We start from the raw sequence: 19227 nt of genomic DNA on the forward strand, positions 1-19227 counted from the left end.
AGGACCACAGTGAAGGGGAGTACAATTGAGGATGACAGTAGAAGGGAAAAGAAGGGGCCACACAGGAAGACCATTTACCATGAGGAGAATGGAGAAAGGGAGATTGGAAAACATAGGAGGAGAGCAGAGTATGTAGATTAGAATATGAGAAAGGATCATTCATTTCTGCGGATGGGGAAATTGAAGTGTCTTTTAATATTAGTTAAATAGCCCAATATTAAAGATAAGATTGCACGGAAGAGGAAAAATTAAAATGTGCTAAGGGAGAAAATATATCAATAACGTGAAATTTCTTAGTAAATCATAAATTGAAATAGTGGAATGTTTAATTGCAACAGAACAGCAAACATTTTTCAAAAGAGAAATGTTCATTATTGTCTATGTTTAATATAAATAATTTACCAAAATATATTTTAATAGCTGGTACACAAAATAGGTCTCACCTCTCTTCCATTTGTTTCAATATTATTCTTGTCATCTAAAAAAAAAAAGTATATGCTGTTATAATATTAATAACTGAAAAGTGACTATTAAATGCCTAACTGGCCCTAGCAGGGCCCTTGTCCTTGGACCTCATAGCAGCTACATGGGCTGCTATGGTCTTTGTTTCACTTTTGGTAAAAAAATATATTGTATAAAATGGCCCTTGCCTAAATAAGTCAATTGTATTTTGTTCTGGTTTTTTGAAAATTGTAGTGATCTGGAATTGATAGCTTGAGGAATTGTTCAACTATAATGCAGCTGAACTGAAACAGATTTGTCAATGAACAGGTGAACAGAAAGGCTAACAACTTGAGTCATAGTTCATATCATATCATACTTTTTTTTTTACCCCTTTGATTTAGTGAATTAATATTTACTAACCACAATACTTTGTAAAACATTGCATTTTATGAACATGTACATCAAATGACTAGTTGTAATGTGGAAACATTTCAAGTGTACAACTACACTTTTTGATGCACTTTTTTCACGATTCAGTCATATCTCTGCTTAGAACAAAAGTCCTTCTTTGTAAAAGACTAAGAGCATACAAAATGTAAAATTGACATATCAAAACGACCAATGTGGGCACGTTTCATATGTGCAAGAAATTTATGTAGGCCTTATAATGTCTAGAGGGACACTTGATCTTAGGCACAGGCTATTTTTAAAGGTAATAAGATTTAGAACATTGTAGACTAGTGCCCTGCTTTGCCATTCATTAAATCAACCTGGGAGCCCTTACTGGCAGTTGAGAATCTTGCCTTGGATTGCTGTATGTTGGAAGCAGAATTGAATCCAAAGAGTGGCTTGCCATGTCTGTATATATTGAGTAATTAGAAGCATTTGACCACTTGAGACTCGGGTGCCATGTGTGCTGGAGTTCTGCCTTAATCAATGTTTGGTTTTTAGTGACTGCATCAGATCCAGTTGGGCTGAAACATCTGTTGTCAGTGACAACCTGGGTCCAGTGATCTGCCCAAGAGCTGAACAGATTAGATTGGTCTTTCTATCCTGCTACATGCTGTTTTCTAGTGTTACTACAAATCATGGTAAACGAATAAACAATCCCAATATCTCTGACTAATATACTGTAAGTGATCTGATGTATGGGGAAGACTTGGAATAAAAACACTTAAAGTAGACCTCTGCTGTTTTTTTAATGGCTTTCACCTACTGGAAAATGAAAAAAAAAAACAGTGAAACAATTAACATACTTACCTTACCCTGACTTCCATTTGCGGCTTCTGTTGGAAGAAGATAGCACCACCCTTTCCAGCAAGATTTTAGAGATTGCTGAGTATGTGAAATCTCATAAGATTAAGCTGCTGTTCAGTGCTGGAGCATCTTCTCACAGCACGCTGGGGAATCAGCAATGTCTGGGGTCTTGCTTGGAAAGAAAGGAATGTCACCATTGGTTAGGCGCTGTGGGCAAAAGCTGTGATAGATATTTTTTCCATCTTTTCACAGAAAATTGGGATTGAGGTGACCATGAACACAATGGAACATCTGTCTTCTAGTAATGTCCAGAGAAATCAATGGTTATTTCATTTTTCAGATGTAATCTAATAATAATAATAATAATACCATACACATACACTATATTGCCAAAAGTATTTGGACGCCTGTCTTTACACGCACTTTAATGGCATCCCAGTCTTAATTCGTAGGGTTCAATATTGAGTTGGCCCATCCTTTGCAACTCTTCTGGGAAGGCTGTCCACAAGGTTTAGGATTGTGTCTATGGGAATCTTTGACCATTCTTCTAGAAGCGCATTTGTGAGGTCAGGCACTAATGTCGGACGAGAAGGCCTGGCTCGCAGTCTCTGCTCTAATTCATCCCAATTTGATCTGTCGGGTTGAGGTCAGAACTCTGTGCAGGCCAGTCCAGTTCCCCCATCCCAAACTTGCTCATCCATGTCTTTATGGACCTTGCTTTGTGCACCAGTACACAGTCATGTTGGAACAGGAAGGGGCCATCCCCAAACTGTTCCCACCATTCTCCTTGCAACCGCCAAACCCAGACACGTCCAGACAGAGAAGCATGATTTGTCACTCCAGAGAACACGTCTCCACTGCTCTAGAGTCCAGTGGTGGCGTGCTTTATGCCACTGAAACCGAAGCTTTGCATTGCACTTGGTGATGTAAGGCTGGGATGCAGCTGCTCGGCCATGGAAACCTATTCCATGAATATCTCTACACACTGTTGTTGTGCTGATCTGAAGGTCATGCAAAGTTTGGAGGTCTTTAGCTATTGACTCTACAGACAGTTGGTGACTTCTTGCACTGTGCGCTTCAGCATGCGCTGACCCCGCTCTGTCATTTTACGTGGCCTACCACTTTGTGGCTGAGTTGCTGTTGTTCCTACTTGCTTCCACTTTGTTATAATACCACTAACAGTTGACCATGGAATATTTAGTAGTAAGGGAATTTCATGGATGGACTTGGTGGCTCAGGTGGCAACCTATCATGGTACCGCGCTTGAATTCACTGAGCTCCTGACAGCGACCCATTCTTTCACAATTGTTTGTACTGTAGAAGCAGTCTCCATGCCTATGTGCTTGGTGTTATACACCTGTGGCTATGGAGGTGATTGAAACACCTGAATACAATGATTTGGAGGGGGGTCCCAATACTTTTAGCAATATAGTGTATATAATCAAATAGATATGTCTATTTTATAAACTTTGCTAACAAGACACAGGTAATTTAATTGCTGGCCGCTTCATATATGACTATTAAGGCTTTTAACTGCATAGCTGCTTCAAATTCATCTATGTTGTCACAAGAACCCTTACAAGGAGTAATCTGCTCTTTAAAACAGTTATTTCCTTTTACATGCAATACACAGCACCACAGCAATTCTTTGAATACTTGGCTGAAAGTTAGCAGCATACTTCCAGTTCACTAGACATGGATTAAATAAAACACTTATGAGTAAAAAGAAATTCTCTGTAAAAGCTGGCTTAAAATCTGGTATCATGTCAGCAGGATCTTCTGATTTCATTGATACCTAATTCCATACTAGAAAACATTTTAAAATTAGAATAAAGTACACCCGTTTCCTAAGAAACATCTGCAAACAATCTGTTTCAATCCATGTTGGTTTATACAACCAAGATGATTCAGCTGGAGAATATGGGACATCACTGAGGGGGATCTTTTAAACAGCATTGATGTTGCATGATCACCTCATGGTGACCTTTTTACTGATTTGTGGGTGGTGGACCCGTTTAATAGTGTACCTATGAATTTCTGTTTTAGAGGCATTTAGGCTGATTAACGGGCTATAGATCAGTCTTTGCTTAAGTCTGAGTGTATCCAAATTTGATATTTTACTTTGTTCACAGAGAAATACCATATACTGGTTTCTTATATCTCTCAAGGTAGCATTTTTTACATTTGAAATGTTAAAGATTGGCATAGGAGGAGTGGTATCACACAAAGGTGGGCAGGAAACTCTCAACAAAGATCTCACCACTGCAGTTTCAAAGGAAGGCAGTCACAAATCTTACCAGAAAATACTTAAAATGTCTTGACTGGTTATAACAGCTGTCATGAAGTTAATAATGATTGAAACACACCACAGCAAACATCCAAAAAACAAGTCCTCAAGATCATTTTGAAGTTTCCATGCTGATTTTGACCAAAATGACAAGAATAACTTCTCCTGTAGCCCTCCTACATTCTAGTGGCAAATCACAAATTATTTATTCACAAATCAGTTGATTTTGGTCTATTAAGTAGAAGTCACGTGATTAGTTTATTTTATATTAACTCAGCTGCTACCATTATTCATACCTTAACAGCAGAAATCACATTGCAGTTAATCAGATTCTAGATGAAGGGAAGAGGAGAAATTGTTACAAACTTTGTTTTGATTTATATCTTAATTGATACATTAGGTTTGTACATACAATTTCTTTATTTATTATGATAAATATTAAAAATTTTAAATTTTACCAAAAATGTTTCCATTTTTTAAAATCAAGTGAAAATTGGCTGAAGTCCTATAGAAAAATATGAAAGCACTTTGCTTTTCAAGCTTTTTTCAAAAATATTTTGCAGGAGAATGTGAGGCACTGGTCTAAATACGGGCTTGTGAACGATGACAAGAAAGTTTACTCTGAGAACTGATCACCAAGCCCTAACTTTCTTGCTGCCAGCTTAGGGGTATGACCATCTGCCTCTTTGTATATATAGATGGTCATACAAACTGTTGCAGTACACCTTGACATTTGTTATAGGCCAGGAAAGTTAAATCTAGTAGTAGATTATTTGTCCTATGTTGTTCTCAGTCCAGAAGAGGGACAGGAAGACATAGAAGAAAAGCAGCCACTTGAAATATTCAATTCACCAGTTACACAACAGGACCTGGTGACCACACCCCAGAATGATCCAGTGATTCAGGAAATACTGACCTACTTCCATGGTGAGTGACCATCTGCCTTACCAGGACATAATTAGCTATACTACATAGTAAAAACCGAGTTGTCACCTTGCGTTTCAAGAGGACATGTAGAAATATTTCCAGCTGTACTGAGACAATCAGTTAAAAAAAAACAGCTCATCTAGGTCATCTAGGCGTTATACAGACATAAGAACTTTGCAGAGAAGCAGTGTGGTGGACTAATATAGGCATTTAGATAGAAACTTGAGTCCTCAGTTTTGAACTGTGCTTTCTCAGTTGCAAAATTCAGAGGGAAAACAGCTGCTCCATTACAGCTATTTCCCAAAAGGTCCATGGAAAACAATTCAGTTGGATATATGTGGAGAACAGGGGCGGACTGACAACTCATGGGGCCCCCGGGCAATAGGGGATCATGGGGCCCCTGTGTCCTTGACCAAACAAAAAAGACTATGAAAAAGGTACCAGGGGCATCTTATGGGGCCCCCTACTGACCCTGGGCCCTCGGGCAGTGCCCAAGTTTCCAAATGGTCAGTCCGCCCCTGGTGGAGAAATTACAGTAGCATCAAAACATCGAAGATACTGTTTGTTAGCTTATGATTTTTACTCGAAATGGCCAGAGGTGTTTACAGCAGAAGTTGTGACCACTAAAGTTGTCATCACTGCTTTGGAGGGATTGATCTCAAGGGGTTGATTGCCTCTGTAATTCATTACCGAAAATGGTCCAAAATTTATTTCAAAACAGGTTGAGACCTTCCTTAAATAAAATGGAATAAAGCAAATCTTAACACCACAATACCATCCACAGGCCAATGGAGGTGTGGAACGTTTTAACCAGACATTTAAAAACAAAGAAACATGAGCAACTAATGTTCTACAACACTGTAGGTCAGCTTCTCATAGTGCCTTGGGGGAACTGTTTGATAGATCATGATCTATGAACTCCACTCACAAGTTTGAAGCCAACAAATAAAGTAACAGAACCTCTAAACCTGCATGCTAGAGTGGGTAGGCACCAGGTCAAGCAAAAACTAACAGTGATGCAAAGTACTGCTTGGACCTTGTTAGTACAAATAAAAAAGTATAACAGTACTCAACTGTTAGTGATGCAAAAAGAATCACTAAGACAAGTGCTCTGATTCCTGGCCAGTGAGTGAAGATAAGGAAGCCACCAACTATGTCAAAGTTTAACCCCAGTCGAATCCAATCTAAACCTGTGAGAATCCGCAGCCAGTTGGGACCAGTACCCTATAGGTTGAAAGATGGATCAGCCTGGCATGTGAGCAGGTTAGTACCTGATCATGATTCTTTTACCAGGAAATAGACTACTCCTAATTGTCTTGCTTGGAATGGTGCATCCAGCCCTACCAGACAATCACAAACATCTGGAAGCCCGGACAACAAATCCTATTCTCATGAACTGGGACTTGGCTTAGTTCAGAATGCACCAGAACTTTATCGAGGCAACTGACTGACTGAAATTAACTTTAAAATGTTATCAAGTTTAACTGGGAGGGGGAATGCTGTGTATTCCTTACGTTCTGTGTATTGCTATTTTTGAAAATGTTATGTCATTTCAGCTTTAAGAAATAGTAGGAGTTAGGTCAGGAAGTTTGTGTTATTATAAAGATGGTGACCTGTTAACAGTCTGTGTGCCTTGCTGAGACACAACATATATACACACCTTTTTCTCTGCAGTCCAGTCAGGTTGCATGACACCATGGATTCTCTTTATCCTCTTCTTCCTCTGGAGGTCAGATATTGAATGATGCAGTGGGCAGGGTCACGTAATGATGTGGCTCCACTCTCTGCAACATTCTCCTGTGAGTCCAGAGTAGTATGTTGATGCATCATAATGCTGGTTACTATCAAAGCCAGGACACAGTCATCACTGGATCACAGGGCTGTGAGTCTACACATTTCATGTTAATTATTATTTATTACAGGTACTTACCTGTATATAGCGCCATCAATTTACACAGCACTTTACATATATATTGTACATTCACATCAGTCCCTAACACTCAAGGGGTGTACAATCTAAGGTCCCTAACTCACATTCATACATACACATACTAGGGACAATTTAGACAGGATCCAATTAGCCTACTAGCATGTCTTTGAAGTGTGGGAGAAAACTGGAGTACCCAGTGGAAACCCACGCAGGCACAGGGAGAACATGCGTGTAAAAACTCCTGCTTGCAGCATCTTTGGGGCATGTTTAGGGAGTTAAAAAACATGCCCCAAAAACGTCTCTTCCCATTGAAATCAATGGAAAACGCCTCACAAACACCTAAAAAATGCCTGAAAAGTGCCTCAAAAACACCTCTGGGAAGTGTTTTTGGTGCAGTTTTTAAGTCACGTGTCCTTTAAAAACACTCAGCCTATGCATTTTTGCTGTGTTTTCACGGCCGATAAGTGTGAAAGTAGCCTACCTGTTTAAGAATGCATATCTCTGCATTAAAATATTATGAAACAGAGGTACAATATAATGGAGGGCAGAAGTGAGTTAAAATGTAAAGTGATTCTTATTCTAGACAGAGGCCAAAAGCAGAGTCCAAGACTTTGTGCACACAGGTGTATTCTCAGTTTTCTCTCCTTTACCACATTTGTAGCAAGAAAAACACAGTTGAACTTCATGCAGTGTTCAGATTGCTGTGGACACTGCTGTTAGGCTGACACAGAGGAAACAGAAAATCGAGGGAAAAAAATGAAAGAATGCAGCTCTTTTTCCTATTGTCTCTGTGTTTTCTATTTAGTCCAATAGCAGTAAATATGATTATCTTAATTTTTTTTTTTTTACAAAACTATAGTTCACTATGCAGTCTAGTTTGATCTTTATCATTGACTTATATCACACATTTTTTACATAATGTCAGACTTTTAATCTGCCAGAAGATGTCTTCAAGCATAACTACATTACTGTACTTTCCGGATAGAAAGCATAGTATACAAGCATAAAGTCTGATAGAAGGCACCCTTTGTAGCAATAGTACTTCTTTACGTTAAAAAAAAAATAAAAAAAATAATTTTTGAATCAAAGTGTTGAGGTAACCTTGGAATAAGAAATTCCATACATTTGCATAATCATTTGTTCCCAAGACTTGATTTTTTTAATTTTTTTAGCAACTTGGGATTAAAGTTTATTTATTTAGGATTAAATGTTCCTGATTTGCACAATACAATCCAGAATTTTGATAAGGAAAAAATTCCCTGAGCAATCTTGTCAGTTGCTTTCAGAGGTTACAAATTTGGTTGAATGAAATTACCGTATTTTTCGCTCCATAAGACGCACCTGACCATAAGACGCGCCTAGGTTTTAGAGGAGAAAAACAAGAAAACAAATATTCTGAACCAATGGACTGCAGACACAGTACAGGAAATGACCAGAGACTGCGGACACAGTACAGGAGATGACCAGAGACTGCGGACACAGTACAGGAGATGACCAGAGACTGCGGACATAGTACAGGAGATGACCAGAGACTGTGGACACAGTACAGGAGATGACCAGAGACTGCGGACACAGTACAGGGGATGACCAGAGACTGCGGACACAGTACAGGGGGTGACCAGAGACTGCGGACACAGTACAGGGGGTGACCAGAGACTGCGGACACAGTACAGGGGATGACCAGAGACTGCGGACACAGTACAGGAGATGACCAGAGACTGTGGACACAGTACAGGAGATGACCAGAGTCTGCGGACACAGTACAGGAGATGACCAGAGACTGCGGACACAGTACAGGAGATGACCAGAGACTGCGGACACAGTACAGGAGATGACCAGAGACTGCGGACATAGTACAGATGGCCAGAGACTGCGGACACAGTACAGGAGATGACCAGAGACTGCGGACACAGTACAGGAGATGACCAGAGACTGCAGACATAGTACAGGAGATGACCAGAGACTGCGGACACAGTACAGGGGATGACCAGAGACTGCGGACCCAGTACAGGGAATGACCAGAGACTGTGGACATAGTACAGATGGCCAGAGACTGCATACAGTAAAAGAAGATTACCAGAGACTGTGGACCTTTGGGGAGGGAGAGGGAGCGGGTACCTGAATTTCACACTTCCGCGGAGTTGTCCTTCCTTCTTCTTCCCGCGGCGGCTTCTGTGACAGCCGGGGGCCCACTGCACATGTGTGAGAAGCGCTGCGCTTTGTGAATGGCGCGGAGCCTTCTGGGACCAGAAGACACCGGACCATTCACAAAGCGCAGCGCTTCTCGCGCATGTGCAGTGAGCACCCGGCTGTCACAGAAGCCGCCGCGGGAAGACTGCAGCGAGGAACAGGTAAGGTCCTGCAGGAGAGAAGAGCTGAGCGGCCGGCCCGATATTCCGACATGGTGGCGGCAGAAATACCGGACTGGCCACTTTACATTCGCTCCATAAGACGCACTGACATTTTCCCCCCTTATGGAGCAAAAAATACGGTAATTTGTGTGCAATTGGAATGCCACATAATCCCAAAATAAATGCATCTATTTCTGTAATGGATCAGAGTTTACTAGAGAACATAATTAAATGGACAGCACCATGAGCACCAAATAACTATAAAAACAAACCCAGGGTAAAGTTCTGAAAAAGCACTAACCAGGCTTGGTTTATACAGTAAATATACCAAAGCTTGAACATCCTCCACGGCACTGCTTAATTTATGACTAAATATTGCAAAGCATTTTTTATATGAAACTGCCTAGAGAAGGCAGTAAACCAAAGCTTAGGGATCACGTAATAAGGGCATTAGTTAGGGAGAATCAAGAAAAATGCCAATAGTAACTAAGAAGGAGCTTCAAGGATCTATATCTAAGATTGGAGAAACTATCCATGAGACAACAATATGGTACTATCCACAGAGCTTGGGTTTATGGGAAAGTGATAAAAAGAAAGCAATTATTGAAAAAAAGAAAAAGTATATTTGATCTAAAGGTACCGTACACAGCATGGTTACAGATGAATGGAGCCAAAACGCAGTGAAAATTTACATTTCTTTCCGTATGCAAGGCACCTGAGACTAAATCTGAAGTTCAACATCAAATAAAATGTCTTGTGCAGGCCATAGATGGAGCAAGTTTCTTTCCTGCAACCATGATGCAGTGTTGACAAAGGAATCCTGCCACCATGCCATTGTGATCTCCTGGCTAGGGGGTGGGGGGAACCATCCCTGCTGGGAGAACACACGGAATGTTGCTAGTGGCTGAAACATGTACAATCCAGCAGGCTGGTTGTAGCCAGGTAATCAATGAAATTGGGTACATTCTTCCTGCCCATACATGGTTCAAATCTTGGCTAGTTCCTGCTGAACCGGTCAAGAATTGAACTGTCTATGGCCTGCCTTACAATGACACAGTCAAAGCCCAGAGCTCAATCCAGTTTAAAACGTGTAGCAGGACTTCTCAACAGCCCCTGTTAGGTCTGTCTCTTTGCCTGAGAATATTTAGATGTGCCAAGCAGGTAGAGACACCCAAAAAGACTCACAGCTGTAATTGCAGCCTAGGGATGCTCTACTAAGCATTGACTTAGGAGGGGTAGGAAAAACATAGGCATCTACAAATTTTTGCTTTTTTGTTTAAATAGCTGTCAGAGTGAAATTTTATATCTTCAGAGTGGTAATGTGGTTGCAAAGGCAGAAGTGCTTTTTACCTTAATGTGTGACAACAGTTGATAACAGAAGTTTTTCAAATTAATGCAGTGAATGCATTAAAGTGGTTCTAAAGGCAGAATATTTTTTTACCTTAATGCATTCTATGCATTGAGGTAAAAAACCTTATGAGTGCAGCTACCCCCGCAGCCCCCCGTTATACTTACCGGAGCCCCATCTCAATCCAGCAATGTGCAGCACTGTGCTTAATAATAGTGATGTGCTGAACACCCCCCTGTTCAGTTCACGGTCAAACATTCAAACCTACCGAACGTTCGACCGCGAACTTCGAACAGGGACAAATTATTGAGCTGCATCTTACCACTTCTGAGTATATGGCAAGATACTGCTCAGTTAATAAATTACCGCATGAGTTATATTACTAAGTCAGGCGCTATTTTAGTAGTGAAACATTTATTCATGTTTCAGCTGTCATCGGGGTTCCCCGCTGACAGCTGAATGTCAAAAGAATTGTCAGCATTGCCCGCCGTTAAAAACAGCATGGGGTCCCCCCTCCCATCCATACCAAGCCCTTCGGGTCTGGTATGGATTTTGAGGGGAACCCCCCACGCCAAAATTTTTTTAATAATGGTGTGGGGCCCCCCAAAATCCATACCAGACCCATATCTGAGCATGCAGCCTGGCAGTTCAGGAAAGGGGAGGGACAAGCGAGTGCACCCCCCCTCCTGCACCATATCAGGCCACATGACCTCAACATGGGGGAGGTGCTTTGGGGCAGGGCCCCCCCAAAGCACCTTGTCCCCATGTTCATGGGGACAAGGGCCTCTTCCCCACAACCCTGGCCAGTGGTTGTGGGGGTCTGTGGGCAGGGGACTTATTGGAATCCAGATCCCAGCCCACTTGGTACTGCTACCTATTCCTAAAAAAAAAGTTTAGTGTAAAAAAAGACAGGAGACAGTCTTTGACAAGTCCTTTATTAAAAATAAAAATTTAAAAAATGTCCCCCGAAGTAGATCCAATGTCAATCACGATGCTCGCCACCACCGCTGACATGAAAAACGGAAAAAAAATATCTGCTCCACCCTTGACGCTGGCTCCCGCCGTCTGACAGCGGCGCTGCAGTGACAGTTCTTAAATAGGGTGATGATGGATCACCCCTGCCCCCTTGTGATGACGTCATGCCCTGTGACTGGCCAAAGCATTGCACCTGACCAGTGGTCAGGTGCAATACTTTGGCTAACCACAATGCACTGTCAGGGTACAGTGCATTGTGGGGCGTGGCAGATGAGCACACAAATGGTCCATGTTCAAGTCAAACTTACATTGAACTTGAACATGCAGCCCATCATTACTTAATAATAGAACACAAGTAAAAATAAAGCAAAAAAAGCAAATGAAAATGACATAATCCTTCATACAACATAGTACTGCACATACTATCATTTTGGAAACGCAATATAACAAATCTTAATAATACATTATTAATAAACTTTGAACAAATGCACCTCATCATTATCTGTTCCAGCAAGAAAACAACATGGATCAGGGTTGTGAAGCATTCCGACGTTGTTAACTGAAAAATAAGAAAGTTAATGTTAAACAATCTAAATATCAGACATAGACTAGTTGTCTTGGGCAGTAGGTGACCCAAATCTAGGGGTAGCTTGGGCAAAAAGACTCAAAGTTTTGAGCACAGGGGAAATTTATGACAGCATGAAACTTTGGGAGCATTGTAGAGAAACAAGTGAGCAGGTAAAGGTTTAGATCCAAGACTGGATCCACTGGAGAGCTAGTACAGAATCAAAACACACAAACAGTAGTAGTAAGACCAGTTGATGTTGGTTGACTTTCACTGGGGTGTATGAACCAGTGCTGTTGAAGTAACAAAGGAAGTTTTTTATGTCAGAACAACTCTCTGTATGCAATCCCTGTGTAGTGCCCTCTAACCCCCAGCATCAAGGAGGGCTGACATTTCACCTCCGGGTACTGGTTGCTAGGTATAATGGGCATGGACAGTTGCAAAAAAATGGGCGCCAGTCACTTTTAGGCTGAACAAAAGTGAGTTTATTGCTCACAACGACAAAATTTAGGGAGAGAGGGTTAGTGCACAGGACACGCTAGGACAGTAGGCAAACAAACCAGCAGACTGCAAAGACGCAAACAGCCAGGGCCTTAGGCCTGCACCCAATGTTCTGTACTTACGTAGCAACAGCTGCCTCCTATAGCAACCAAAACTCACAGCACTGTGCAGGGATTCTTTTGGTGTGTCCATCTTGATGCTTTCCCAGGCTCTCCACAGTCCCCAGCTCATGGAAGAGTAACCTCTAGTACTTCATCTCAGAACTCCATCCCTTTCTTCATTCCTCCTGGCGATAAGCAGGCTCTTTCTTGCAAAGCCTTGAGCTCATGGCTAGGCCTTAGGCGTCAGGCCTACCCAAGAGCAGCTGTTCTTCACACATTCACACCAGACCAAGGTCTGGGTGGGTGGACCTGGATCACTTGCCCTCCTCCAAATACATACTCTCTCCCGACATGCATCAGTGACCAGAGGAAACTCCTAATGATTGGTTGAAAGAAGTATGCATAGTTCTAATCCAGCTTTACTGTAGTTTAACATACTAATGGCAAAGGTAACAGTGTCACCTACTGACAAAAGAGAGGTACTACAGCTAGACCATATGTAGGAGTAAATTCAAATGACCAAAAGACTACAAATCAGCCAGGCTAACTACAACCTGGCACAGCTAAATTTACTGGTAGCGCCAGTTTAAGACAAGGGGCTACACTCATGACTGCCAGGCTAAGCAACCACAGGCTGACACACAGGAACAGACAGAGACATAACCATGAGCAGTAGGATGCATGAACAAGCAGCAACAGAAACCAAAGACAATAAAGACAAAAAGGATCAGAAGAAAAAGACAATATAGGTCAGAACGGCATATACATAACAGGAGGACATAGCTTAAACACTAAAAAGACATACCAGCCCGGGTCAGTGAGAGTGTGACCTGTGATATGACACAGTTGTAAAAAAGGTGGAAACTCACACTGACATAACAACCCTCACAAAGAAAACACACTAAGTGTACATTCAGCAGCCAATTTATTAGGTACACCTGTTCAATTGCTTGGGAACACAAATTGCTAATCAGCCGATCACATGGCAGGAACGCAATCCATTTAGGCATCTACACATGGTGAAGATGAGTTGCTGAAGTTCAAACTGAGCATCAGAATGGGGAAGAAAGGGGATTTAAGTGAATTTGAATGTGGCATGGTTGTTGGTGCCAGACGGACTGGTCTGAGTATTTAAAAAACTGCTGGTCTACTGGGATGTTCATGCACAACCATCTCTAGGTCTAAAAAAGAGAAATATCCAGTGAGCAGCAGTTGTGTGGATGAAAATGCCTTGTTGATGTCAGAGAAGAATGGGCAGACTGGTTCGAGATGATAGAAAGGCAACAGTACCTCATGTTAATATGAATAAAATCTCTGAGAAATGTTTCCAACACCTAGCTAAATCTATTCCATGAAGAGTGAAGGCAGTTCTGAAGGCAAAAGGGGGTCCAACCCAGTACTAGCAAGGTGTACCTAATAAAGTGGTCAGTGAGTGTATGTAAATAGGGGTTTTTAAGATTGTCCTTTTGCTGTATCACCTTTGGCCTTAACTTTGTGACAGCTTTTGTTGAAAATAAATGATCAAAATGCTTACTGTGACGATTTAAGAAAATACATATTAAACTGCTTAAGATTAATCTAGGATAATACATACACATATGAATTATATATGAATATAAATGTGTTCTGTATTCACATCACTGTGTTGATTAGAGAGCCATCTATTGGGCTTTCACTACAATTGCAGTCTATTCTATTTTGAAACAGGAAACAGAACGTTTCACTCACACATCAGTCCAGTTCCACTTTAGCTTCCAGAAGAACACACTAGTGAAGGTTTCCCTTCTCCCTTTAATACAAATATGCCTGTAACTGCTTTCATTGTCAAAGTCACACACACACACACATATATATATATATATATATATATACAGTTGTGGCCAAAATTATTCAACCCCCACTGAAATTGAGTGTTTTGGCCAGTTTGACATTGCTTTTGATCATTCAGTCATCTTGCTTACATTTACATTAAAGAGGCACTTGTAGGTCAGACAAATATAACATAACAGTTATAATGAAATAACCACAAATGTCTTTTCTGTGCTCACAGCATTATCAGTTTTATTCAACCCCCAAGTGACATTCAATCTTAGTACTTAGTACAGCATCCTTTTACAGTTATAACAGCTTTTAAACGTGAAGCATAGCTTGACACAAGTGTCTTGCAGCGATCTACGGGTATCTTCGCCCATTCTTCATGGGCAAAGGCCTCCAGTTCAGTCACATTCTTAGGCTTGCGCACTGCAACTGCTTTCTTTAAGTCCCACCAGAGGTTCTCAATCGGATTTAAGTCTGGTGACTGCGATGGCCACTCCAAAATGTTCCAGCCTTTCCTCTGCAACCATGCTCTAGTGGACTTGGAGGTATGCTTGGGATCATTGTCCTGTTGAAAGGTCCAACGTCTCCCAAGCCTCAGGTGTGTGACGGACTGCATCACGTTTCCATCCAATATCTCCTGGTACTGAAGAGAATTCATGGTACCTTGCACACGCTGAAGCTTCCCTGTACCTGCAGAAGCAAAACAGCCCCAAAGCATGATTGACCCTCCACCATGCTTCACAGTAGGCAAGGTGTTCTTTTCATCATAGGCCTTGTTCTTCCTCCTCCAAACATAGCGTTGATCCATGGGCCCAAACAGTTCTAATTTTGTTTCATCAGTCCACAGAACACTATCCCACAACTTTTGTGGTTTGTCCACATGGCTTTTGGCATACTGCAGTCGACTCTTCTTATTCTTTGGAGACAGCAAGGGGGTACGCCTGGGAGTTCTGGCACGGAGGCCTTCATTACGCAGTGTGCGTCTTATTGTCTGGGCTGAAACTTCTGTACCCACATCTGACAAATCTTTTCTCAGTTCCTCAGCAGTCACACGGGGACTTCTCTCCACTCTACGCTTCAGGTAGCGCACAGCAGTCGAAGTCAGCATCTTCTTTCTGCCACGACCAGGTAGCGTTTCAACAGTGCCCTTTGCCTTGAATTTGCGAATGATGCTTCCTAAGGTGTCTCTTGGTATGTTTAACATCTTTGCAATCTTCTTATAGCCATTGCCCTTCCTGTGAAGAGAAATCACCTCTTCTCTTGTCTTCCTGGACCATTCTCTTGCCTTCACCATGTTTGTAACCACACCAGTAAATGTCTAGAAGGAGCTGAGTATCACAGTCATTTTAAAGCTGCCTAATTGGTGCTTATTATGCTTGATTGCTGCTCGGTGACATCCACAGGTGTTTTCAATACCTGATGGAAAGCACCTGTATGAACCTCTGTTCTTCAGAGTGGTAGTCTTTAAGGGGTTGAATAATTGTGGCAATGAAGAAACCACATAAGAACCATTTACTACTGTATTACATAAACAATTGATGTCATTTTAGTTGCATTTGGGTAGTTACAACGTCCTTGTAGGATTTGATTCTGAATACAATTCCAAATGTACACTATAGTCCCTAAACCCCTTTACAGCATTGGGGGTTGAATAATTTTGGCCACAACTGTATACAGTGGAGCAAAAAAGTATTTAGTCAGCCACCAATTGTGCAAGTTCTCCCACTTAAAAAGATGAGAGAGGCCTGTAATTGGCATCATAGGTAGACCTCAACTATGAGAGACAAAATGAGAAAAAAAATTCAGACAATCACATTGGCTGATTTGGAAAGAATTTATTTGTAAATTATGGTGGAAAATAAGTATTTGGTCAATATCAAAAGTTCATCTCAATACTTTGTTATATATTCTTTGTTGGCAATGACAGAGGTCAAACGTTTCCTGTAAGTCTTCACAAGGTTGGCACACACTGTTGCTGGTATGTTAGCCCATTCCTCCATGCAGATCTCCTCTAGAGCAGTGATGTTTTGGGGCTGTCGCTGGGAAACACGGACTTTCAACTCCCTCCAAAGGTTTTCTATGGGGTTGAGATCTGGAGACTGGCTAGGCCACTCCAGGACCTTGAAATGCTTCTTACAAAGCCACTCCTTCGTTGCCCGGGCGGTATGTTTGGGATCATTGTCATGTTGGAAGACCCAGCCACGTTTCATCTTCAATGCCCTTGCTGATGGAAGGAGGTTTGCACTCAAAATCTCACGATACATGGCCCCATTCATTCTGTCCTGTACATGGATCAGTCGTCCTGGTCCCTTTGCGGAGAAACAGCCCTAAAGCATGATGTTGCCACCCCCTCGCTTCACAGTAGGTATGGTGTTCTTTGGATGCAATTCAGCATTCTCTCTCCTCCAAACACGACGAGTTGTGTTTCTACCAAACAGTTCTATTTTGGTTTCATCTGACCATATGACATTCTCCCAATCCTCTTCTGGATCATCCAAATGCTCTCTATCAAACTTCAGACGGGCCCGGACATGTACTGGCTTAAGCAGGGGGACGCGTCTGGCACTGCAGGATCTGAGTCCCTGGCAGCATAGTGTGTTACTGATGGTAGCCTTTGTTACGTTGGTCCCAGCTCTCTGCAGGTCATTCACTAGGTCCCCCCGTGTGGTCCTGGGATTTTTGCTCACCGTTCTTGTGATCATCTTGACCCCACGGGGTGAGATCTTGCATGGAGCCCCAGATCGAGGAAGATTATCAGTGGTCTTGTATGTCTTCCATTTTCTAATTATTGCTCCCACAGTTGATTTGTTCGCACCAAGCTGCTTGCCTATTGCAGATTCAGTCTTCCCAGCCTGGTGCAGGTCTACAATTTTGTTTCTGGTGTCCTTCGACAGCTCTGTGGTCTTCACCATAGTGGAGTTTGGAGTGTGACTGTTTGAGGTTGTGGACAGGTGTCTTTTATACTGATAACAAGTTCAAACAGGTGCCATTGATACAGGTAATGAGTGCAGGACAGAGGAGCCTCTTAAAGAAGAAGGTACAGGTCTGTGAGAGCCAGAAATCTTGCTTGTTTGTAGGTGACCAAATACTTATTTTCCACCATAATTTGCAAATAAATTCTTTCCAAATCAGCCAATGTGATTGTCTGGATTTATTTTCTCATTTAGTCTCTCATAGTTGAGGTCTACCTATGATGCCAATTACAGGCCTCTCTCATCTTTTTAAGTGGGAGAACTTGCACAATTCGTGGCTGACTAAATACTTTTTTGCCCCACTGTATATATATATATATATATATATATATATATATATATATAGTATATACAGTGTGTATATATATATATATTACATTTCAATATATCTAATGTTATTTGTAGGTAGCTGTTTGTAAAAAATGTGTTCATTGTATGCATTTGTGAGAGACATGTAAAGCATATTATAATTTCAGTTTTATGTGATTGTATTGCAGTTTTACAGAACTATTCACAGAAGTGAATTTAGTTTTGGAAAGAAACACAGTTGTGTTAGCTAGCTGTCAGCTAACCATTAGTAGGACAGCTTACATGTGTTTTAAATTATGAATAAGACAACTCTATTATACATGACTGTGTTTAAGCTTAGAAGTACATGCCAGGAAATGTCTTGCTATTTACCATTTATTAGGCTTGGGGCTGCCAGTCATTCACCTTGGCATAATGTCAGCGGCTATCCTAAATAGTTTCAATTGCTCTCTACGGAAGGTGTCCTCCAATAATAATAATTTTATGAAAGGTTTGGTCTTATCTCTCTCAGACTCCTGTTAGGGTCTGAGGTCATGTTCTTTCATGATTGGATGTATAATGCTGTTTCATAATTAGATAAATTTTTTCCAATCCTTAATGTAATTGGATATTAATTGACCAATAATGTACCAGATTAATTTTTATCTTGACGTGTAACCATATATAAACTGTGTGTGCTGATAGAAGTTTTGGACTTAGTTCTAGATTGACTCCCAATATGCATATGTCAATAAACTCATAATTTGGAGCTATCTTGCCTTAGGTGGTTGCTAATGACTATCTAAATAACTGAGGTTAAAGCCACCCTTTACACATGACAAAGGTTTTAATAATTTATGGTATGTATATTGCTAGTAGATCTTAGCTGTCTCATTTTCTTGTTAGACCGCACCTTTAAAAAGAGCCAGCCATGAATGGGCACTTGAAAAAATTTCACTGTCCACTCTTAGATTCAGATACATGATTCATTTTCTTGTGTTCAACCACCGGGTTGAAAGGAGGAAAATAAACCGATTTCCTCATCCACATCAAGTATGTGAATCCATTCTCTGCTGTCAGAATACATTCATCAGCACTGCTGGCTATAGCTGGTGGCACGGATTAAGCAAAAAATTTCCAGAAGGCTGGTTGTACAGAAGTTGACCAAGAGATCGACTTCTGTACAACCAGCCTATCCATTCATGGATTGAAATTCATCCAGTCCCTCCTAAATCGGCTGAGTTTTGATCCATCTATGGCTGTTTTTAAAAAGTTCTAATAGTTTTGTCTTAGCTGTGTGTCCTGTTATTCACTTGTATTATTACAAAAGAAAAAATGTGTCAACTATGAGCCAGGGTGTGCAATCTCCTGGAAGTAAGAAAGCCTCCTTTTTTTCTTTTATGCAATCCTGGCAGCACTTTTATTATATGATTGTCTGTTATTAGCACTGAGCTTAGGCAAAA

At 41.2% G+C, this 19227-nt stretch overlaps 1 protein-coding gene across 1 annotated transcript in view; it reads right to left on the reverse strand.

The window, feature by feature from the left end:
* Nucleotides 1-19227, reverse strand: part of HSD17B3 (hydroxysteroid 17-beta dehydrogenase 3) — a 61802-nt gene that overhangs the window by 21613 nt on the left and 20962 nt on the right. Inside the window, exons 5-7 of the mRNA XM_089662139.1 lie at nt 12011-12078; nt 4285-4320; nt 444-478 (exon numbers count right to left, since the gene is read on the reverse strand). Coding sequence (XP_089518265.1) covers nt 444-478; nt 4285-4320; nt 12011-12078 — 139 coding nt within the window. The remainder of the gene's footprint in view (nt 1-443; nt 479-4284; nt 4321-12010; nt 12079-19227) is intronic.

Source organism: Staurois parvus, unplaced genomic scaffold (assembly GCF_062004578.1).
Source record: "Staurois parvus isolate SC_StPar_1 unplaced genomic scaffold, SC_StPar_1.0 ptg001432l, whole genome shotgun sequence".
In the NCBI taxonomy this organism is placed as follows: Eukaryota; Metazoa; Chordata; class Amphibia; order Anura; family Ranidae; genus Staurois; species Staurois parvus.